The following is a 24560-nucleotide window of genomic DNA, read 5'->3' as shown; positions in this document are numbered from 1 at the left end:
GTCTGCTTTGTTATGATTTATTTACAACCAAAAATCTGTATCATTCGAATTTACTATTCACTACTAACATATTTTATATAAGCAGGCAGTGTCTGTCAGTTGGATCAAATTACATGGGCACGCAGAAAAAAATGGAAATCCATTTAGTCAAAGTGTATCGAAGGATTGAATTTCTTGGGCTGATCTGCTGAATGCAGTCCAGAAATGTCATATTGAGGCAACACAAAGCGCAGCGAGGAAGGAGGCACTGCCAGCAGGATCAAACTTCCCTCCCATCAGCAGCAGCAGCAGCAGCAGCAGCGCGAGTATGTGTGTGTGTCTGTCTGTGTGTGTGAGTGCAGATCATTGTGCAAATGCGTAGCGGTCCACATTGGTTTAGTGTTTTGCAGCCTAACCTGTGGGTCGGTGCACTGCGGTGAAAAGTATGAAAACTGGGATCCAGCAGTTCTCAGGAACAGTGAGAGGAAGGTGCGCACTAACGAGCTGAACCCTCAGGGCGAGGACAGGTAAGGAATCCTGCAAAGACATTTGTGTTGTTTTACTGTTGCCAAAAAAAATGATAGACTTTTGATTGCCTTGATGTAAGTTGTACTTTATAGCTTGCTCTTCTGACTGGGGGTTGTGCCCTTTGCAAAAATTCATATTATATTTTTAAAAGTTGGGAGTTCAGTCATACTTCTTGACAGTGAAAAAAACTGTTAATTCTTGCTTTTTTAGATTTCACTCAAAAAGAATTAAATGCATATTTAATTAAACATAATGCCATTTTTGGTTCAGTTGCATCCTTCAGTCATTTCATTGGTTTTAATTAGTGGGTACTCAGCTGGAGATCAGCCATAACTCATCAGACATCCTCCCTTGATCCTGTTTTCCAGAGTGGTGAAATGTCTGAAATTGTGGCTGCTTTTATTTGTGACAGTTGTAAAGGAGGAGACAGCTTTAAAATTGAATAACAGTGGTAAATGACATGTGCTGCAGTGTTTTAAGAGGCCAATGCAACAGTTCAAGACCAATTTATTGCACTAAATTCAGACATAGCAACAACGGATCTGTGTGGTGCAAAAATAACTGTGCTGTACAGACATGTTGTCTGTCTGAAATTGCAATTTGATTGTAGTGAAAAGTTAAACAACACAAGGGTGTTCAAACGTAGGCCTAGGCTGCCTGTTACATTTTTTAAATGATTTAGTCTGGAATAAATCAGTGCAACAGCTCAGGATGTATGACACAATGTGGTCAGACGAGGACTGTTTTATTGGAATGTGTGATATGATAATAAACAAGCTCTGCGCTGTGGGTTTATTGTATTATTGATGGTGCTTTTGTTGATATTATCTTCTAGAGCTTTTGTACTGAACTGACCACAGTCGATGATACAATCTGATACCTTAATGCAATATTGACTCATAACGTACACACCACTGTACTGTAGAAACATGCAGAGTTTCCTTGTTTAAATGGACAAATCAGTCTCCAGATCAGTTTTCTGTTGTAGTGGAGTAAGGCCTGAAGGACTGTGAAGGTTAGGAGGACAGAGACACTCTTGTTTTTTTTCCTAATTGATATGAATCAGCAGTCAAAATTCCCATCTATATGCATTTCCTCGAGCAATCTGCAGCCAACTGTGGCAGGTTATGATGGCTTTACAAGTCATGAGGCTTTTAAACTTGTTGGAACTTGGATATACTGTCAGATTCTGAATTTGACTATGCAAAATATCATGAAGCAGCAAGATCCGCAGATGGTACATGCTACATGAAGCTAGCAGTGTGGTGAGGTTGGCTGTGGCCTGCAGAGGATAAGGTCAGGCTACAGTGTGGTGAGAGGAAACCAGGTATGTTTAACAACACCTCGATGTCTCTTGAGGAAACTTTCCTGGGAAAAAGAGAAGTAAACCCAGTATGATGTTCATTGATGATCCTTTTGAGAACAATACAGCTTTTGAATTAAGTTTGTTGTTTATTGATGGATGTTTACTCAGAACTCCAATGCATTTTTCTGTATTTCTAATACAGAAAATCACAGGAGAAAGTTGGGGTAAATGGTGGGGGCAGTGATGAAAATATACAGAATTGTTAAAAACAAGTGAAAAAAAATATTCAAGATACATCTTCACTGAGCTTTATAAAGATTTGTCAAAAACCAATATTTTTTATAGACACCAGTGAATGGTGCTTGTGCTGTGAGACATCAGAAGTTGTCCATGTACCCTTGTTCTGTCTGTCAGCACCACAGTGGACGTGTGACTGTAGCACCTGTGTGTGAGTGCTGTGCTCCAGAGTTTAGTGCAGGCAACATGGAGCTCTTGTCTTCAGGAAGATAAGACGACTTTGGTCAGACATCAAGGTCCTGATGTCCTGCGTGGCACCACAGTGTGATTTGGTTACAACTCCAGACGGACCTTGAAATGTTACAAAGCTGAAAATGTCAGATTCCTCACATTGTGTTATACTCCCTCAGTATTCAGAGGACATTTTCAGCATTCACAGACTATGAACTAATTGTTCATGAAAGCTTCCCTTCGTTGTTTGAATGAGCTCTTCTTGTAATCTCCTGTTGCTATTTGCCTACCGTGCAAGATGTCAAGATGTTCCAGCTTGCATCCAAGCTGGAGGCAGAACTTTTTTAGATGCCACCACTTGATTTCATTACAAGGAGGCGATTGTACTCAACCTACTTTCTATTTCGTTAATAAAGCCGGAAAGAAGAATTTAGAGACGACAAAGAAACATAAATGGCGGAGAGAAACACATGACTCATCATCAGTCATCTATGTTGTTAAGATATCTATAACAATAGAAAACTTAAGCTATCCATGGCCGCTTGTGTATTGCCCTCTGGTGCATTGTAAAGCACCTTCTAAAAGAACCCACTTTTTAAACAATCCTGAAAGAGTCTTTGCTCATTTTATTCTGTTTCTTTTTTCCTAATTCTCAAAATGATGTCCGCACATTCTCTCTTTCCGTGTCAGCTCTTCCATTTGGTGCTTAGTTGTTTTGTCAGTTACTCACTTACCTCATCAGCAAATCCACTAATGGAGTGACACTGGTTTGAAACATAAAAAGATTTTTACATTATAGCTCAGACAGTGAACGCCTGGCACACTGTAGCACCAGACTGTAAGAAATGTCTCATTTACTCGTTGACTTCCCTTTGCAGGCAGTGTAGTTGCTAAAACGTCGCTCTGAATATTGATGTAAAATCCAATCTCTCAATCAGGCTGCAACGTGAGGCCTGTTGCCGTGCCGTATTGCATTGATTTAGACTCCACGATAGACTGTATCTGTAATGTGAAGGAGCTCTTTGTTTGTAGCTGCTGTCTGTTGAATAGAAGTCCTACTGTTAGTGTCTGGCTGCTATAAAAGTGTCAGTTGTCCAGGGTTGAGGTGGACAGGACCCTTGCTGTCTCATTTCATCAGGTGGACTGAAAACCAAACCCATGTTTTGGCCAAATAGACAAAAGCCCTCTGATCCCTCTTCTCTTGCATTCATTTGATCGTCCTCCTTTAGGGAATGGGTGACAACTCTTATTGAAGAACATTGTCATGATAATTTAGATCTAAGGTCTTCAGAAGGTCTTTATTTTCGTGAGTGATTCCTTCTGTTATAATATTATATGATTTGTTACAACTTGTGGGTTTCTTAAAAGCTATGATTTAGGTAGCTGTTAGAGCTGTTTTATATTTGGGGATTTTTGACTGTTGGCTGGTCAAAATAAGACATTTGAAGAAGTTTGGGATTCTTTCACTATTTTCTGACATTTTATTATCTTGGTGATTAATCAAAATCTGAAGATTAATCAATCTGCAGATGAATGACTCCTTAATGAAAATAATTGTAAATTGTAGACCTGTTATAGACAGCATACACATAAGCACCTATTATATATGAACATCCCCATGCAGCCCATCTTTAACACCTTTATAATGTAATAATAACCAACACAGGAAGCAAAGCCTAAAACTGTAGTTGAATCAACACTTGTGACAGTTTCAACAACACAAAAGAACATTCTTAGCTTCATATATAAGATATTGATTGCATGTCTGCTGCACAGTAGCCTATTGCACAGATCCATGTGTATTGTCGAGACAAAACATATAGACATGTCTGAAAAGACATGTCCTTTGCAAACTCACGTTGAAGATTCATATCGTGTCTCCGTCTGCATCTTCTTTGTGTGTCCTGTCCTTCTGTCCTTCTGTTCTTCCTCAGGCTGTCAAAAGGGAACCATGTGCAGCTTGCCCAGTGGCCCCGGCCTCACAGACATGCAGCAGTATCACCAGTGGCTGACCAGTCGACATGAAGCCAGCCTGCTGCCCATGAAGGAAGACCTGGCCCTGTGGCTCACTAATATTCTCGGTAGCAAACATTCATAATCAACACATGACACATCGGACTACTCGTAATAATTCAGCATTTGTTATAAACAAGTTTTAGGAAAAGATTGTCTTTCAATACATTTTAATTGTATTCCATATTGTGCCTCAGTCATTAGTTTTCCACAAATCTTGCTATTTTCGCTGACAAATACAAAGTGCTGTTGCTGATTTATTTAAAATACTGTCCTAGGAATAGCTTGCTTCGACCTTCGGCAGTAATTGAACTGGTGTTGCTGATGCGAACACCTCTGCAGTGGACTGGAATCAATCTGAACCTCATTACAGACAATTTTAAAGTCACTAGAATGTGTGAACCAGTTCCCTGTTCACCCTCCCATGGATTTTCCTTAATTGAATAATGGCCGTCATTAAGAGTTCCCAAATAACGCACAGCCAGTGGTGGAGAATGAGCAGCAGAGGGAACATCAGCAGATGCTTTGTGCTGGTTGCTATTGCATAATAAATCACTCTTTGCAGTGTACTTCTTCAACAGTGCAGTCATGAAGGGTCTGATTTGAATTTAGAGACTCAAATTGGACTGAGTATGTATGCAGAAAGTTACGTTTCATGTCAACACATACTAGTCTCAGTATGGTTTATACAGTATGAACAGGAAAAAGACAATATGCAACTGTTGCACCGTTTTTCAGCCAAAATAATTCAGCAATTGTTTGCTGAATTTCTATAAGGCTAACTCTCTGTTTACTATTTTATGTATCAGCATTTTCAGTTTTGTTAAAGAGTGCATAGTCTTTAAGAAGTGAGGCAATCTGCTGATGCACCTCAGTATTTGAAGTTTTTCTTCAAAGTTTCTTTGTAGCTGCACTTGATACTGTAAAAAGTATTCCACTGATGTCTGGGGGTTACTCCATGGGACATCCTGCCGGCTGTAAACAGTCCAACAATAATTTCTCAAATCAACTGGAAGCTGGTTAAATTTCTGAATCTGACTCCTGTCTGTGTGAACGACATAAAACAACTGCAATACCTCCATTGTTATCTCTGGCATTGTGTGTGTTGCTGGAACCAGCTGAGCTAGAACCCTCTGGTCTGCTGTAGTCAGGGATCGAGAACAAAAAGACTTCAGAAGCGTGAGCATGCACATGCTTGCATTAAATGTTGAACCAGTTTCTTGGTTCAAACCATGTTCTGTGTGTTCAGCGGCTTAATATTCTATTAATTAGAAGGCGCAGATATGCTGAGCAGGGTTTACAGTTTCAGGTGGGATGAGTGATGCGGCTTAGTCCACTGATTGAGTGGGAGGCGGATGCTTCGTTATACTGATGAGTCATATGGCTTTTGTGATGGGGGGGGGAATTAACTTAGCAATTTATGGGAGTGAGTATTTCAGTTGAACTGTTTCTTTCAGAGCCCTCTGGAATATATTTTCCTCACACAGGGATCGAGGGAGATTCTGAGCATATGAGACGGGAGCTCACTGAGTATTTCTCAAGATTTCAATCTCTCTTTTCTGGGCTCAATTACAACATTTGGAACTCATTAAACGTCAAACCCCCAAAACCCCTCCTCTAAGAAACAGAAAAGGGATTAAAAAAAAAATCTCTCCGGTTTCTTTCCACAGACACCCCCCTGCCACCACCTCCTATTTCACTATGATCTAACTATGAAGGAATGGTCTCTGGAAGTCAGTCAAGTAGACACCACATGTTGATCACCAATCTATCTCTGCAACTGTGCAGGATAATGATGCATAATGTGCACCATCAGATGCCCCCTTTTCATGTTCATCATGTCCATGCCACCCCACGGTGTACTACCAGAAAATACCCCCCACCCCCTCACCAGACTGCCCCAAGTCATGTTGTAATATGTGAACATTTGGCTTCTGCAGAGCTGCCTAAACCCAGCAGCAGAAGCCAAGCTCAATCAGCAAGGCGGTTTCTGGAAGTCGATAACATTGCATCAGGTTCAGCTTCATGTGGAATTGATGGAGAATAAATTGTATTTCCTTATACTGCACATATATTTTAAAATGAACATTTGCATGTTGAATTTACTGCTGGATTCTTTATGTGTCCCCTGGTCAGGTCTGGAAATCACCGCTGAGAGTTTCATGGATCGCTTAGACAATGGATTCCTGTTGTGCCAGCTGGCTGAGACACTACAGGGGAAGTTCAGACAAAATGATGGAGACATGTCTGTCTGTGGAAACAACAAGGTACAGAGGAACGTAAGGATTACTGTAGTGTGGCATGATAACGGTTACAGTGAAAACACTAGTGGGAGCCAAACCTTAATGTGTTCAAAGATTTGGCAAAGGATTGATTCAGAGAACTGAGACAATGGTCATTTTGAACTATTTGATTAGAAAATAGTGTCAAATCCAGCCATACTAAATATTACATTTAGTTTTCTGCATTGCCACATAAAGTATTCTTTGAAATCTCGTTATTTCTGCAAACGTTTTTGCGACAAAACTGCTTGAAGACAACAGTATTGAAGCTGTATTGAATCAGGTTTCCATCAATTCAAGAAATATTGACATCATAACCTTTGAAGAGTAACACTGAGAGACCCTCCAGAATGATATTTGATCTATCCTTTTCGGATCGGATTGGTTTTGTCGGCTGAGCAGCGACCATGAATCCCGACCATGAGCTCCATAATTTCAGAAAGCAGTGCACAAAGACTGGGATGGGGGATGGGGTCCTGCAGCCTTCAGCAGGGCAAAAAAGTAGAAAAAAAATAAGGCTGGCAAGGACACATTAACTGATGGGGCCCCACATCCCCTGTGAGAATTGGCAGAGCTACGTTAAATGTTCATTTCTTGTGAGCCTTGAGTGAGCCTTTAATGATTTTTAAAAGATTAAAGGGAACCTTGCAAGTCGTAATCATATATATTTCACTGGATCATTGCTCAAGAAAACAAACCGATCTGGGTGCAAATCTCTACTTTGGATCCGCTTCAGAGCTACTGCAAGAAGGTTCTGTGTCTTTAGCGTACAGAAATGTTGGTCATATCTTTCCACCTGTGCCCAGTTTTATAAGCGTCTTACGGTGTTGAGCAAATTGACTTTGTTTTCTTGATCAGCCTTCAAACCTAAAATGTGACTTTATAAGAGTTTACAAATAAAATTGTCTCCGTCTCCAGTGCTAATTATTATGACAAAAGCATTATCTTGCAGACACAAATGCACACAGTTTCTAAAGGTATGTTTCTGTCTGCAGCTCAGTAGGGTTATATATCTCTAATGGAGGGAAACACTGATTAGTTTCTGTTCAGAGAAAATAAAGCAAAAAGACTCCTGTGTTGGCTCTGGAGGGAGAGTTGTTGATGTTTGCACTGAAGCATAACTGTGCCGATGACGGGGAGTCTCCTGATCTCAGTGTGAGTGGAGCAGCACAGATGTGAGAAAATACTTGAGGTCGGTGACCGTGGGATGGCAGAGGATCCACTGAAAACGTCTATTGATCATGTGGAGTCTTGCTGAGGCCGATAGTCTTGGAAAACAGAGCGTGTGATGGACCCTTAACCCACATATCAGCCTTAAATCAAACAAAGTTGCACTGTGATGTTTTCTCGTTGAGCTTACAGCTCTCATGATGCACTTTCAGTATTCGCCTGATACAAACCTAATCTTCTGTCATTTTGAGTTAATGATTTAAACAATTGTTGCTTTGCTTATCATGGCACTTTGTAATGAGCGGTAGTTGTTAACTGTTACATTTGACCACTTTAGAGGACGTCCATCGGCTTTAAAACTCATTATAAGTTGTGGGTGGAGCGGGACAAAATGATTCCAGCAGAGAGAAACAATAAATCTTTTGTAGATGCTCTTGCACTTCTTCCCATGTGTTTACATCAAAAGAAACTGCAGATGACTGAAGATTAGATTTGTTTTCTTGTCATATGACTGACTTGTGCCAGGTTCAATATCACCACTTTGTTAAATGTTAAAATCATTACCCACAATTTAAAGGAAACGTTTAGCATTTTAGGAAATATGGTTATTTACAAACATCTCCCATATCTGTCTATTGAATGTAAAACCAAAGACATCCCTCGTCAGATGGATTTAGCACAAAAAAAGGAAAGAGGGAAACAGCCTGGCTCTCTCCACAGGAACTGAAATCTGTCTGCTGACATCTCTAAAGTTAAACAACCCTTTACGTTATCATTTTATATGTACAGCACTGGGGTGTAAAAAGTATATTTAAAATGTTTTTTGGTCTTGGTTAAGACTAGTTGCCAGGCAACTAACAGAGACTCCTGAAAGTAACCGTACTGGAAAAGCTTTGACGCACAAGCCCCCAAGCTTTAGAGAAGCAGGAGGGGGTTTCTAAACCGCTGAACACAACCAAGCTAGCTGTTTCCCCCTGTTTCCAGTCTTTATGCTAAGCTAAAATGACTGTCTGCAGGCGTATAGTCTGCACAACTAACTCTCAACAAGAAAGCATATAAGGGTATGTATATTTCGCAAAACGTATAACTATTCCTTTAAAGTGTCCATGAACAGCCATAAATAATGTATAATCTTCCTGGTTGAAAGAAAATGATAAGATTTCCTAAAACAAAGTTCTCCCTTATCCATATTATTCATTCATATAGTCCTCTAAACATAATGTCTTCCAAAAGATCTGTGCCTTCTATGCAATGATTAGATCTGTAAAGGTGCAGCTCAGCGCCACAGAAGTAACAACATGTCAATCTGATTGTTGGATCAATCAAAACTGACAATGTGGTCGACATTATTTCTCCAGGAATGCAAAGTAATTCAACAACAGAAAGGATCCCAGGAAAAGTCAAAAGGAGAGCCTGGAAAGAAAAGAAAAATACCCACAAAAGCCTGCATGTTTCCAGCATGAGCTCATTGCACCTTTCTTATAGCACAGACGCACATATCCTGTATAAAACCACAGCGAGGCGCATAAATCTCTCCAAACAGACCGTGTGGGGGCTGAAACCTTTAAGCATGTCATTCGATCCCAAATCATAGAAGGCCTGGTAAAGTAGCTCCGTTTTCGAACCCGCCATCTACCAAATTGATCTTTGTTGAAGAAGTCCTTGATCCTGAGCCGAAAGCAACAGATGGAGAAGAAATCAGTGCAGATAAAAAAAAAGTGTGTGGCTCTATGTTTTGGTGGAAACTCTGGGGGTTTGCTGGACAAGTCTCCCTGGTGGATGTTTGTTTTTGCTTTGTCAAACACAAAAGTTCATGTTCAGTTTAGTGTCTAAGCTCGTTTATCAATTCAATCCTCTTCATCCCAGGTTCATTTGTGTGCAGCGCACATCAAGACATCCACTAACGTCTCATTGTCTCTCGCAGAGTATTCCCAATCGGAGGATACCATGTCGACAGAGCGCTCCCTCTGGCTCCTTTTTTGCACGAGACAACACAGCTAACTTCCTGGCCTGGTGTCGCAAGGTCGGAGTTGGAGAAACATGTCTGTTTGAGTCAGAGGATTTAGGTGAGCGTCCTCTATTTTCTGCCATAAACATCAGAACACTAGAGCATCTAAATGTTGGGGAGTCTATAACCAGGCTTCAGCTACAACACAGCCAGCCTTCGGCTCTCACTGGCACCACCAGGGCATTGGACTCAGGTTTCTATCTCCTGTGAATGGCGTAATTGTGCAGCTACAGAGTATCATGCAGGTTGGACTGCTTCTCTCTCCTCCCCCCTGAAGCTCAGTGGGACTTACATCTCCAGGTTTCTCTTCGACTCCTTTGGCATTCACATTACGCTCACTAGGGCAGCAGTCTGCTGGGAGCAGCCCTACCTGACGATGAGGACATGTGCATCATGCACAACATGTCTGGAGTAAAACAAAGGGAGCACAGACAGAAGGGTGAGAGTTAGAAAGAAAGTAGGCCAACGCTATGCAAATGTTTTCCTCAGCACAGGGTGGGGACATTCTGCTCTCTTCCTCATTCACACACTCGCTGTGTTATCTATATCCCTTCAATCTTGCAAGGATTTTTGTCGCAATATGTCACTCGCAGTTAAGATATGTCAGACTGAAATATTCTCCTCACAATTGGATATACCATATGTGACCCTGGCAGTAACAGAAATACCAAGAATATTTGTACATTCCTGTAATTTCTAATGGCAGCACGACCATCGCGAAGCAATTTCAACTATGCAAATCATTTCTGACGGCCAAGTCACACACACAGTGATTCACCTTCACATACGATGGACATTTAATTGTGAAATAAAATGTTGTGGACTTTAGAAATCAGCTTACTTCTTTCTTTTTTCTCTCTTTCTTTTGTTATTTCTCTGGATGGATGTATCAGTTCAGCAGTACATGAAACAACAACAGGTTTGCTATCATGCAGTGGATATGTTGTCTTTAATGCATGATGTGGTGTGTCACATGTATTGCACAGCTTGTCTCACTGTCTGCTCATATATTCAGTGAGGTTAGAATAAACACCTCGAGCCTAATATAGAAACCTCAAGTCTGAAGAATATACTCATTTGGGACCATCAGGGTTGGAGAGGAGGGGAACATTTGAATGCATGAAGTTCATGAGCTCATTTTTATGTTCATCTTACCATCACACAGCCACTCATTTTCACTCGGTGCCTTTTTTCCAGATGCCATTTAATGTCTATAAACTGAATGCTAAAACTGAATCTCTTCCTGTAGTTCTTCATAAGCAGCCACGAGAAGTGTGCCTCTGTCTTCTAGAGTTGGGACGGATAGCTTCACGGTATGGACTTTTATGTACCCTGTAATATATATATATTTTAGTTCACACATGACTATTTTCCCATATGCTCCTCTGGATTCTAACTGTTTCTTTCCTTGGTCTAGATACAACGTGGAGCCTCCCGGCCTTATAAAACTGGAGAAAGAGATTGAACAAGAAGAAAAATCCCCTCCACCACCTCCATCTCCTGTATCACCTGTATCCCCACAGCCTCTTCCACCATCTCCCTCTTTATCTCCCTCTTTATCTCCCTCCCCGTCTCCCTCCCCGTCTCCGACTCCGACCAAAGTCAGTTCCAGCAAGAAAAGTACAGGGAAGCAGTTGGACGATGCTGTAAGTTAGCAATAGTTAACCCCTGCTTCTACTGTTCATATCGGGAGGGAAATGTCTGTAATATACCTGTGTGTTTTACAGGTAAGACATATCGCTGAAGATCCCCCCTGCAGATGTTTGAACAAATTCTGCGTCGAAAGACAGTCACAGGGTCGGTACCGTGTTGGGGAAAAGATGCTTTTTATCCGGGTAAGGATTTTTCATAACAGGGAGATGTTTCAAATTTGTTTTCATTTTCCAACAGTAATGGAAAAACTGTCAAAATCCTATAGTTAAACACAAGATTATGAATTAAGATTAAAGGTCTTGGTTTCATATTAGTAGTGTCTCATGTGCTGAAGGTATAAAGACTTGAGTACCTCCATTTTGTGCTTCTTGTACTACGTTTCAGAGGCTGAATTTATTCCACTACATTTAGATTAATCATTTAAAATGTGGATCATTTTAAAAACCAGTTTGGGGTGGATAAGGTCTCATACTGCAGTGCAAACCGCTTTCTGTGCACACAGCATATGGCCGCATGTTGATATAGGGCCTGGCTTTGGGATGAAAGTGAACCATTGTGTCTGGAGAGCCCGCCTTTGCTGTGAGGTCTCATTTACTGGTTGTGGTATTCCGACAATGTCCGTCTTCAGCCAAACATAATGTGGCTCACTGGCTATTAAGGGAAAATAACACCCACACATTTCCATATGATCTAAAGTTAATGCTTGGAAAATATTTTACCAAGGTTTACTGGCCGTTAATTATGTCTTATAATCACACGGAATCGATCAGCCCAGGAAATGTTACTGCACTCTCTCTGAGTGGAGGAATAAAGGATACCGGAGGAGGATAAATGGAGGCTAACACAGATTAGAGAAGTAGCATTGGTCCCCTTGGGATTCTGGTTACTTGGCAACCCACAACGAAAATTCACACCTCTAAGAATGTGATTCATGCCGACGGTATGTCGGGATGTGGAGACCTTCAAAGGAGAGTTTACTCTTGGATGTCCTCTGCTGTCAGCCCATTATACTGCAACTATACTGTCCAATTAGACACGTCTCAGTCAGTTTAGGGTGTGGAGGAAAAAAACTGTTTTTAATATTGACGACCATAAGACTCTGAGTTCCTGCTTGAATAACTTGTGGGAATTAGAATATTTATTATCATTTTATGCTTTTCTGATGCTTTGATGCTTCAGTCGTCATTGTGTTGCTGAGCAACCAAGGACAGATGGTGAGAAGCTCACAGTGTTGGTTGCAGGATGTTGTACAGTATTTAATCAACACCACCATGCATGTCTGTTCAAGTCAAATTTATTCATTTAGACCAAAACCACAAATTTGCATGGATGGACCTTCCTCGTAAATATATTTTACATACAAGATATATTGTGTTGCTTATTTTATTGTTTTATTCTATTCTAATTCAAAGTATTTTTATATGTGTTTATATATTTTCTGTGTGTGTGTGTAGTGTGGAGGAGGACTACCAGTGCAATGCATTGTATAATCCTGCATTGTATGTTGACAATAGAGCTGAACCTTGAGCCTTTTCAATCTGTGCAGCATTCCACTCCCTCTATGAACAGACCCTCGATTTGTATAAAAGAATATCCCCCGCTCCTCCAAAACAAACCTTTATTGGGGGAAAAAAAGGAGGGAACCTTTAATATCAAAAGAGGAGGTGTCCCTCTTCCAGGACGGACAGGCAAGCACTAAATATGCACCGAGTAGGCATTATCAATAAATATAAAATGATTAATATTTATGATCATGCGTCTTCATGTGTACTCACAGCTAAAGTATGTGAGATACATTGTTTGATCAGACTGAAGGGAGTGTAAAACCTGTATTCCTTTGTCTCTCAGCCAGGACTCTTCACAGTCAAAACGCTTTAATTAAAATTCCTCAGATGTTTTTACCCTGCAGCAGCTGCTTCCACTGAGAAGCACGAGGACAGAAGTCACTGTCGGCAGTGAGGACAACAGTGGCACGCAGCCCAAATAGGAGTGCACACAACAATTATCTGTACATGACTGAGAGACTGACCTTCTCGGCTCCTGGAATAAACGAGGTGGTTGTTGGCTCAACGAGGAGGCAGAGAAACATCACAGTGTTTGTGAGAAGTGCAGTCCAAGCTCAGCCCCAGGCCTCTGTCCTTCTGCTGCAGAGGAGGGAATGGGCCTGAGCAAGGGCCGTGTCCCAAAGCAGCGTGATTGAAACCGCTCTGCATCACACAGGTCCATTAAATCCACAGTCACATAGCCTGAAGGCCCGGTGCTGGTGATTGGAGGCACTGCCCCAGCAGTGCCCTCTTGATTGATTCTTCTAAGAGGCTTATAAATGTTGCATGTTATGCTGCCTAGAAGGCAGAAAGCCTCATATCTGGCCAGACCGAGGGGACAATGTCATGAAGTAGTTTACCCTTTTTCATTTAGTTTGGCATTTGACTGGACTTTTCCTCCTACTTTGAGTTTTTGAAGACAATTATAGCATCTTAATAGTCTTGATGATAAGCTATTCATACTCGGTAAACAAGCGTGTTTTATTAGAGATGTAATGTTGTGTTAATGAGGGAAGAGGGTGTGATGGCTCTATAGTGACGCTGGCATGGTTTATGTGCACAGGCTCTGGGGTGGTGAGTGTCTGAGCATCCAATATATCAGAGCCTTTTATATCTTCTTCTCCCTATTGAAATGGCCGATGTTGCCATGGTACCCAACCTTGAGAATGTGTGGCAGGTGGCATCGTTTTGAAGCGAATGTTGTAGATTGAACAATAAAAAAATACTCCATTTATTTTCTTGGCAGATTGTATATTTTATTTTGGGTTTGGGGTTTATCAGTGATGAAATAGCCATTGTGTGAATATTTTTTAAGCCTCGCTAAGGGATTCCTTGACCAGAAGGATGGCAATGTCACTCCTCCAACAACTATTACATGGACTGCCATGCAATTGAGTTCAGACATTCATGGTCCCCAGAGGATGAATCCTACTGACTTTAGTGACCATATTAGGTGTGGGCATTCAGGTTCCCAGGGTGAATTTGGTGTAGCCTGACTCCTATAGCGCCTGCAGCCGGTCAAAGTTTTCACATAAATATCTCAACATCTGCGAGATGGATTGGCATAAAGCATTGTACAGATGTTCATCGTTGCTAATGACTTTGGAGATTCCCTGACTTTTGGTGTAGATTTGAGTGAAATATCTCAACAACTACTGGATGAACATGCCACGTGGTCCGAAAGATGAATTGTAATAACCTTGGTGTATTCCTGCAAACTTCTAGCACTATAATCAGTAAAAATGCACTCAGTTTGGTTCATGACTAAATACCTGCACAACTGATGACATTCCAATCAGCCACAACTGTATTTAATGCTATAGCAAATGTTAGCACGGTAAATAAAGATGGTACATGTGGTAAACACTATACCTGCTTAGCATGAGCTTGTTACCATTTTTATTGTGAGCTTGTTAGCATGCTGACGTTAGCATTAAGCTTAGAACATTGCTGTGGAAAAATACATTCACACAGGGGACTTTTAGTCTTCTTTATTATATCTCCATGAATCAAACAGAGATGAATCAATCCTTCCGGCATTAGGCAGTTAAAAGATGGAGAGTGCTTCCCACCAGGGACATCAACCAGTCTCAGGCCCCGGTATCAATCAACGACCTCTGACATCAAAGCCGTGCTTAACTGTTCATGCAACTTCTGCCTGAGAACCAAAGCCTCAATCAGTGAAATGGCAGATTAGTCCCATTGAAGGAAGGGCTCAGTAACCTGTTTTAAGCTCTCCTTTGATACAGTGACATTATAATGCTATTCATCTCTGCAGATGCTGCACAACAAGCATGTGATGGTGCGTGTTGGCGGAGGCTGGGAGACGTTTGAGAGCTACCTGCTGAAACACGACCCATGCCGCATGCTCCAAGTCTCCCGGGTGGAGGGCAAGACGTCCCCGATCAGCAGCAAGTCCCCCAACATCAAGGACCTCGGCCCTGACAGCTACCTGGTGGTGGCGGCCCACTACCGCAGCAAAAAGTGAAGACATGAGACTTAAACGTGCCATTCATATCGGGATGGCTTGGTATATAACATATCCCTGTTGTTATTCAAAATATGGCGACAGACAGAAAGGCATTCAAGGAGAGCAGATGATTCAGTCAAATGGATGTTTGTGAGCAGAATAAGCCTGGAGTCCTACGAGCGGGCCCTTAACAATGTGCTTTAGTTTTGCAGTCATTACAATAGTATTTAAATGAAGTCAATCTGGTTTTTCTTTCGTGAAAAAAATTAAGTGGTGGCGGTTTAATGACCTTTAAAAAGCCAATGTTCTTTGGCAACCTGGCAAGTAGACATTCTCCACGAAGGCAATACCCCTCTCCCCCTCCTTTTGTTAATTTGTCATTTAGCTGACATTGTCGCCACAACTGCCTTACATGGGATACACAGGTGGCTTTAGTTGGCAGCATACTCAAGTTGCAAATTTAACTTTAACTATGACATAAGTATAAGTGGAAACTTTATTGTCCAAAGAAATGTAATTAACCAATAGTTCACTGTATAATTTACCTGTAAAAACCAAATCTTCCTTAGAAACCAAACATTGATCATAAAATGTTATGGCTTTTTCTTTTTCCTTTGTTTTTTATTGGACTAAGAAATTAAAGCAATACTTAGACATGTTTGATACCTATTCCATGAAATGCATTTTTATACTATAATCATTTTTTATAATTCTTCATTATTAGAATAGCTGCCGTGTTGTATCATTTCTGATGTAAGAACAATCACTTGTACGAGACGCAGTATGTAGTGAAACAGAACCTCATTGATTTGTGATCAATAATACATTAGAATAAGATTTGAGGTTCTGCAATTCTTCAATTTGTTGCATGTTACTTATCTCTAGAGGGAGTGCAATAATTAAAACTTGATAATCTGTATATTTTATTTTTTACAAATAATAGATCAATTACATTACTTAGTTCAATATATTCATTTGTGCAACTTTATCCGTGGAAAATAAATAAGTAGGTTTGACATGAGATCATTAGCTGTGCAAACAGGCTTGTATGTGAAGATAATCTGTCCAATTTAGATTTTTAATAAACTCTCAAAACTTTAATCTTCATAATTTGAAAGAACTACTTTGTAAATTATTTCAGCAGGACTAGGTATTTTTCTCAATCAAAACCCAAAGATTAAGGAACTTTTGGAATTGAAACCTTTTCCATGTTTGTAAAATTGAAAAATGTTGGTACATGTTGAACGGATCAACTGTAGACTAAAGTCCAAAACTACACATTTTGTGTACTTTTTTTTTAGCAAGTATATATCTCAACCATAGTATGCTGCAATTATATCAATGATACTTTCAATCAAATCTCATCTGAAACTCATAAATTCCACACAAGTAGCAGAAATGCGATTTATTGTAGCAAATAACATTGGTTAAAGTTCCTGTTTTACAAAATAGCGACAGCACCGGAAGCCTTTTAGGACCAAGTGAAGACTGTAAGAAAAGCACTTAGTTAGGCAAGTCAAAGTAAATACTTCACTACGTACTATACACACACTTCACTTTTTCCTTTTCCTTCAGTTTCCATTTCAGGTGACATGAATCTCTCCCAACATAAGAGTGTGAGCAAGCATGTTTGCTGTTCACCAAATGTAGACAAACTGTGTGCAAATACATGTCTTTATGAAAGCTTCCGTTTGTATTATGGCAATTCACAAACACATTTCATTTCATTTAAATTAAGCAGGCATCACATCAATGTTCTGCAAATATTACAATTCAATTTCAACAAACTCGAATTGTGCAGAGAAAAAACTAAAGCGGGTTCTATTAAAGAGGTAATGGCAAAGACCGTGTGCAAACGGTCCATAACGGTCTATCCAAGTGCAGCTACTTTTCCTTTCTACTGGTTGGAGAATATCTTTGTGTGTTGTTTTATATTTTTCTGCAGTATTCTATTGCTGCTCCATATTTTGTCAAGTATGTAGATTGTACTTCATGACTGAATCCCCAAATTAGTGATTAAATGACGTTGCACCGAGTACAAACAAATTCTCATCACAATATACAACAAAGGAGATCAGCAAACAGCATTTCAAGTTCAATAAATACCTGCAAGTTCTAGCACTGTTTGCATAAGTCGTGTTTCCAACCAAGCGAAAATAAAAGTCAAATGAGTGTTCATGTATACTCATCATACAATAAGCACACTTACATTTGTGTAAACATTAACTTGTGAAATGTGTAATTTGCATAACTGACTTTCAGAGAAGTCATGCAAAACGTAATGTGGCCAAGGTGAATTTACACATCCTCAAAAACAAAAAGCAGCGGAGTGAAAAATCTGAAACGTGTTGGACAACTATGTTTTACCATGACAAGTCACCCAATTAATAATATTATTAATATAAATAATATTAGTTTTAGCAAAAATAAAAATTAAACTAAGACAGTAGGATCTGTACTTGCTTACAAATATTCTGTTTCATCCTTAACTTCCAAAAAGTCCAAACAACTTGTATAATTGGCAACAAGGGGGCAAGTCCTGCTGTTCTGTCTGTAACCACTTCAGATTGTTTTGCATAAAAACAGCAGTCGTTTGTCTCATATCATAAATTAGGCAAACAAAAATAATAATTAGAAAACTGGATAGCAGTTCAATCATCTTTCAAGTCATCTTGCTACAATATAGTCAAGACTTTAGCCGTTACCATCTTGTTGTTCAGCCCACCTGCCACTAGAAAACAAAGAGGGGAAATTCATCAGAACAATCTTCTTTAAGAAATAGTGTCAATTGATCAATAAATATCCATCAACATCAGACAAGATGTTATCTAGAAAATGTGTTCAGTGTAATATTATGATGTAACTGCTTACTGGGTTTTAGATAAATTACAGCTGAACTTTTTAAAAAAATATTTAACTGCTTTATGAAAGACACTGAATGCATTTTCAGATGAGGTAATAAGTTCATATGCCTTGCTTTTGTAATAGAAATGTTTTACTCAGCCAAATATTACAAAATAAACTCAACTTCGAACATCATCACACATATTGTTGTACCTGAGAGTTTACTATAACTAAACTATATGTTGCATAACATCTCAAGATTCACAACAACAAAAAAGCACTTGAAGATATGAATTTGTTTGAACATCCTATAGGACACAAAACTAACCTTCAACCCGCCGCCGCCACCAGACACCGAGGGGGTCATCTCCTGTTTTTCCATCTCTTCCTGTTTTTTCTTTTTCCTTTCGACAGCTTCTGGATTTTTAACACCCCTGTATGTTGTCTGAAAAATAGTGGAATATATCAAGCGCCAAACAAACACTGGCTTCATAAGCGTGTGTGTGTGTGTGTGTGTGTGTGTTTATGTAAAAGGTAAAAGCTTTTTTAATAAAACTGTTTTTATATTGTTGTCGTTTAAAAAACACTCTTTAAAACATGCATGTTTTCCAAAAGCATTTTTAATCAATCATTTTATCACAACCTTTTCAAAAAGCACGAGGCACGTTCAATCACAAGAAGCAAAGAGGCATTCAACTGCCAAATAAGGCAATTCAGATAAATGATGGAGCAGCTAACTGAAACATGGCTGTGGGTTAGGGCTCAGTGCTTTTATTTGCTGTAGTGAAAGTGGGAAATCCTCGGTGTGTCAGGAGATTCAAAAGGTGAAAATAGTGACTTGTAGCAGAAACATGTGGTAGGTGAGCCAACAGTCAATCCAAAAGATTGACCTGGCCAAGAAAAGTTATTATTCTGGTCCATGTCTACTCACCGTGGTGCAACTTTAGCATGGCTCTTACGGGTTTGCAAGTGTCTTTTCTGTGTAATGAAAAATGTGGATCTGCCTTGAAAGTTCCCAGAGAGTTGTTTATTAAGCCAAAACCAGCCCACAATAAATTTGATTTGTGTTAAGGTTACGATAATCAGTTTGATATTACACTGTTGACCTTTTTGTAGGTTGTGGAGTGCTTTGCTGTTGAATTGTTACAATTACCCCACTATCATAATGATATGATTCATAGCAGACCTGTTGTATTAAATTAACTTTCAGCTTGCTGTAACCAATAATATAAAATTATTTTTTAAAGTGTATTAAAACCACTTGTAAATTAACCAACCTCTTTTTGCCTCTTTTCAGCAGCCTCAGCTAACTGTCGTCTCCTAATCTCCTGTAAAAAAAAATAAAAAATAAAATAAAAAACACACATGGGTACTTGTAAGCTACAACTAGATTATAAGCAGTCATTAGACCTTAATTTAGTGTATAGCGAGCTAACGCCAGCTAACTCAGTCGGGCCTCGAGCAGACTGGACACGCCGGTGTTTACAGAGAAGGCTTAACACCATAACCTCGTAGAACCTTGCTGATTCACGTGGCGTTAAATTCAATTAACTTGCATTGTGATGTATCTACTGACCCAGATGGCAGTATAAATTATTAGTAAATCAACTCACTGGATCCGGAGTGACAACCACGTCGTCCGCTGCCCCACCTAGGCACGGCAAGCACATCCCCATGCTGGAAGCGTCAGTCCCGGGCAGCAAAAGGCAACACAGGAAAGTGAGTTATCGCGGTGTTGGTTGTGCGGGACCGGCTAACGCTACCGGACTAGCTGGTGAGCCCGTTTCAAATCACGGGGCTGTTTGTTAAGGCAACTGGGGCAATAGCTTCTAGTGCAAGCGGCCGCTGTCGGGTCGTCCGGCATAGCAACGTTACCGTTAGCTAACGGCTCCGATCAGCTCACGGTAACGTCAGCATTCTAGCTAGCGGCTAGCATAAACTACCACGATAAGCCCCACTGCTTCTCCGAGACACCTAATTTATTACTTCTCCTCACACCTCTTGTTTAATCGCATCGGCATTTGTAAAATATCTGTTTGAAAGTCTAAGCCAGATATTTACGCCTCCGAGTTTGTTTTGGTCTCAGTTCAACTGACTAACAAATCCGTGAGGGTGCGTTCAAGAACTTCGCGCACACGGTTTTTCTGCGAGTGTGCATACAAACACATAAATAGTTCACCTTGCTTTTACTTTCATGTCAGCGATTAAAAAACAACTAGACTCGTACATACTAAATAAATTGTAATAGGTTGTGCAGTGGTCATATTACAAAACATTAGTTAACTGTTTTGCATTGAAACGCATGCATTGTAGGCTCTTAAACGTAGCTCAGTGTGATCCGGTGACGCTCTAAACTGGTCCTCTGTTAGCTGGTCCAACAGCACCACCTTGTGGCCAAGGAAAACTCCAACGTGATAATGACAATATAATGCATCTATGACTACAATATTCTAGTGTTTTTTGGTTTGCAGTTAATCGCGACAATTAAACATGTGCAAAGGGGGCAAAATAGAGCCGGTTAATGATTTGTCCTGATTTCCATTTAAAGCCAATATTAAACTGGATCAAAAGTAAGGAGAAAAGGGATTGTGGGACTTTCAGACGAGAACGTGAAGCTTCAATACAACAATATCGGATTCTGAAGTGTAGGCTAATTAATCCTTCATGGTAGCAGATTATGAGCCTTCAAATTTAAGGCACACCTGGCTCTGCTCTTCTGGTTATCTCCCCCAATCACGTAGTGGAGACTGAGAGCTCCATGTGATGAATCAGCAGTTCCGTATACTCTACAATCAATAACCTAAGAGTTTTAATGTCGTACCCCGCTTAACCCGTCAACATGTTAAACTCCACCCATCCATCTTCGCTGCTCCGCCCGGGCTGCTTCACAGCTCTAAGTGCCGCACTGTGGCTATGGCAGGTTCATGAGGTCGCACAGCTTTTCAGGCTACAAGTTGTCATTCAGAAACTTTTTGATGGGGGATTGGCACTGAAGGCGCAAGCACGTGCAATGGAGGCTCTTGGCAGCTCCTCGGGTAGGTTTGACTTACTTCTGAATGAGATGCTTTGAGATGTACTTGAAATGACAGTAAAGCTGCAACATTAGCTATACGTACATCTAAAATTAACAAATGGCAACTTAAAGCAGAATTTGAATTGTGAAATTAGTTTTTACTATAATTTGAGTTCAATGTGTTTTTTATCAATTGTTTATGCACGCAACTTATTGCAAAGGCAACAGAGATATAAATGTACACTGTTGTTAAGCAGTTGGCCATTATATTTATAAATACATATAATAGGCTATTCATTATGTAAAATATGTGTGTAAGTGATATGTGCAGAAGAGTTTGAATCATACTTGATGACAACTGATCATTTAGGTTTTATTGATGAAGTTTATATTGATATGAAATAGATCAAGTGGTCATCAAGAAACTTACATACCCTATATGGTTGTTGTTTTTTTGTGGTGTGTGGCATTTATTTTATCTTCGACAGGTCAGGAAGCACATTGTAATCTTGTGCTGACAGTCACAGTCTGAAGGAATGAGAGCGTGACTGTTTTCAAGGGAAATCCAGTGTCACTCCGTTTAATGAGCTGCTGTGGCTTTTATTAGCCGTTCTAAATCATCACTGCCCCAGGCAAAGATGAAAATGGCAAAACTGTGGTTATGTCCGGATAGCTAATAGGGCATTGTTTTCATCTGAGTGGAGCCATGTGGAGAATGTTCAGTTATGTGCAGAGACTCTGAGAGGGGGCATGGGAGCAAATTGTGACGTGGTGGCTGTGAAGCTGCGTTGTCAAACATCAGGCATTTAAAACTGTTTGGTTAAATCTTCAGTAGTGACTAATGTACACAAAACAGATATGTCAAAGGAATTGTGTTTAAAAGAGCGTGTTCCTTGTGAACAAATAGAAGAGTCATGTGTGAACTCTCTGGGAAGAAAATGGTGAAAACATTTTTTTAAACTACTTTGTAGTGAATTTAGTTTGATGGTCTTTCTGCTTTTACTTTCTAACAATCTAAGAAAACAATCACCATGTTGTGTATTACATTAGAGACTTCTTTAGAACAGTCTAAACAGTTCTGATAGCTACCACAAGATTGTTTCTTTTATGTCAGTGTCGGTCAAAGCTCTCTGTAGTGTTTTGGGGGATTTGACAGATTCAGGAGAATCTGCTGGAAGTCACGATCTTTTTTTGAATCATAATTCTTTTCCTGTTGTTTTAGCAGCAAAGGTCATTTTTAGAATTGTGTTCGAAGGCTGTATGGTTTGCGCCTTAACTCACAACATTTGTTCAGCTGAAAGAACATTTCATTCTCCACACATTGAATTAGAGAAAGAGAAACACGTGTTTTGATTTTATGGAGCCATTTATGTGGCCTTAAGTGATCGATGCTGACTAACGTAAGCTGTTCAAGTGATTTAAGGCACACAGACCCGCTTGGGGTAAGTCATCATGTAATGGAAATACTGCAGTATAAATGCCCTTCATACACACCTTTAGCTTAAATGTAATGATGTGATAAACTCTGTTGCCCTTTTGTTCAATTAACAAGTTGCTGGAGAAGATGTCCTGCACTTAAACTAAATTAATTTAGTCAATCAGCTGTTCATATTTCCATATGGGAAAGTGTTTGTGAACATATATTGATTATATCGTTCCATCTCCGAAGGTTATCAATATTTTCCAAGATGAGAAAGTGTGTGTGTGTGTGTGTGTGTGTGTGTGTGTGTGTTCGTGTGTGTGTGTGTGTGTGTGTGTTCGTGTGTGTGTGTGCGTGTGTGGTACTTATTGCAAAGTAGCAACATAGTCATATAGTATTTGATGTGGTGCCTGTTATATATTTGCTGATATAAATTATACAGTTACATAGTTAATGGGTCACACTCCTCAACATCTCATCATACATTCATGGTTATTTGAGAGAGGAAATAAGTGACTCAGTATTTTGAAACATATTTGTTTGAATAAATAATCAATGTGCCAGGAAGTTCAAGTAGGAAGTACCTGCTCATCAATCGATCTAGCTATTGTCTCCATAATGTTTAAGTCCTCAGGACAGCATATTATTGCACTCAGACTACACGTCTGTAATGGTCTTTCAGTGAGCCGCCCCAGTCAATCGAGAATTGGCACTTATTAAATGAACATACTCTGAATTGGTTAAACTCAACTTTCGATTTACTCAAATTTTGATTTAAAATGTTGATGGGCTCTATTGAGAAGTGATTGGGACGAGATATTTTGCTGTTGAACCTGTGGAATAATAATCATTCCTGAGATGTAAAGTACTTCTGAATGTTGGTGAGTCATGTTGTTCGTACTGAGTGCAGCCCGCGGCCCTTCCTCTCTGTCTTAATGGTGTCTCATGCCCACATGAGGGAGGAAGCACAGGCTGACTGTAGATGTTATTTTTCCATTGTAAACAAATTTTAAATGCATTATTGTATGCTAACGTGGTTAACCTAAGCAGTGACCTATTTAAGATTCACAATGTTAACCTCCATGTTATATAATGATGCAATTACTGCACAACAATTGCTCAGTGATTTTATGCAAAAAATATTCTAATTAATTTCTAATGTTGCATTTAGCCATTTATTTTCTTATTGTGCTGATTTCCTTTTAAACATTCAGTGTTAGAAAAGCAATTCCAACTGTGTAGGTTCAAGTTGACAGTTTGCCTGCCTAAACATGAGCTAAAATGCACATGTATTATTCATAACCTTTTGTTATTTTACTTCAGCAAGAAAAAAGAAAAATAAACTTTTGACTCAATTTTTCGGTTGCTGGAAAACAAACTTCATTGGAACAAAATTTCAGTTTAGACAATTGTTTATTGCTGAAATAATTCAAAGGTATCCCTCAACAGTTTAATAAGATCATGTTAACCGGTTTTAATAAAAACAAAATCTAACCTGATCAGATGAGTTGAACAGTTGGGTCGAGCCCGAGGCCGTATTGTTCCCCATTAGTGTCAAGTGTCAGAACGTAAAAGGTCATTTTCGACAAGTGTTAAAAATGTATGAGTGCAGTAACACGAGAGGGCTGAAGGCAGCTGGACTGCTGGGATCACCTGCATATTTTACTGATACAAGCTATTTAAATTTCCCTCTGACAACTTGAGAAACTGGTATCACGGTGTGCGTTCATGACAGAATGCCCTTAATATTAAAAGCAACAATAAAGATAATTTAATAATATGATATTGACATTGTAGCCTTGCACCTTGAACACATTGTGTGTGTGTGTGTGTGTGTGTGTGTGTGTGTTTTGCAGGATCAT

General features: G+C 39.8%; 2 protein-coding genes across 5 annotated transcripts; one reads left to right on the top strand and one right to left on the bottom strand.

Moving 5' to 3' along the window:
- The first annotated feature begins 69 nt into the window (after positions 1-69).
- On the top strand, positions 70-15619 carry LOC137804482 (growth arrest-specific protein 2). 4 transcript variants are annotated; one of them, XM_068603753.1, is made up of 9 exons: positions 70-305; positions 390-506; positions 4216-4362; positions 6431-6561; positions 9671-9812; positions 11004-11067; positions 11172-11400; positions 11482-11589; positions 15230-15619. In XM_068603753.1, the coding sequence occupies exons 3-9, from the start codon at positions 4233-4235 to the stop codon at positions 15437-15439; spliced, it is 1014 nt and encodes a 337-aa protein (XP_068459854.1). In that variant the 5' UTR covers positions 70-305; positions 390-506; positions 4216-4232; the 3' UTR covers positions 15440-15619. The 4 variants fall into 4 exon arrangements, with proteins under 4 accessions (XP_068459854.1, XP_068459851.1, XP_068459853.1 ...); XM_068603750.1 differs by having other exon boundaries at positions 6431-6573; XM_068603752.1 differs by having other exon boundaries at positions 380-506; positions 6431-6573.
- A 1192-nt stretch (positions 15620-16811) lies between these two features.
- On the bottom strand, positions 16812-20366 carry svip (small VCP interacting protein). The gene is made up of 4 exons (XM_068603764.1): positions 19879-20366; positions 19543-19593; positions 18594-18710; positions 16812-18152 (listed from the first exon to the last, which is right to left on the bottom strand). Exons 1-4 carry the CDS (start codon positions 19939-19941, stop codon positions 18138-18140), a joined length of 246 nt encoding a protein of 81 aa, XP_068459865.1. The 5' UTR covers positions 19942-20366; the 3' UTR covers positions 16812-18137.
- Positions 20367-24560: the final 4194 nt, after the last annotated feature.

The sequence above is a fragment of the Clinocottus analis genome, unplaced genomic scaffold (assembly GCF_023055335.1).
Source record: "Clinocottus analis isolate CAN_PGR_092001 unplaced genomic scaffold, fCliAna1.0.p SCAF_6, whole genome shotgun sequence".
NCBI classification, from domain to species: Eukaryota; Metazoa; Chordata; class Actinopteri; order Perciformes; family Cottidae; genus Clinocottus; species Clinocottus analis.
The sequence above is the reverse complement of the archived record's forward strand: the minus strand, read 5'-3'. Positions and strand labels throughout refer to the sequence as shown.

Coding starts and splice junctions, on each gene's coding strand:
- LOC137804482 (XM_068603750.1), top strand. CDS start 4,233: ATGTGCAGCTTGCCCAGTGGCCCCGGCCTCACAGACATGCAGCAGTAT. Junction 11,068..11,171: donor TTGGGACGGATAGCTTCACG/GTATGGACTTTT, acceptor TCCTTGGTCTAG/ATACAACGTGGAGCCTCCCG. Junction 11,401..11,481: donor GGAAGCAGTTGGACGATGCT/GTAAGTTAGCAA, acceptor TGTGTTTTACAG/GTAAGACATATCGCTGAAGA.
- svip (XM_068603764.1), bottom strand. CDS start 19,941: ATGGGGATGTGCTTGCCGTGCCTAGGTGGGGCAGCGGACGACGTGGTT. Junction 19,594..19,878: donor TGGTTGTCACTCCGGATCCA/GTGAGTTGATTT, acceptor TTTTTTTTACAG/GAGATTAGGAGACGACAGTT. Junction 18,711..19,542: donor CTGAAAAGAGGCAAAAAGAG/GTTGGTTAATTT, acceptor ACTATTTTTCAG/ACAACATACAGGGGTGTTAA.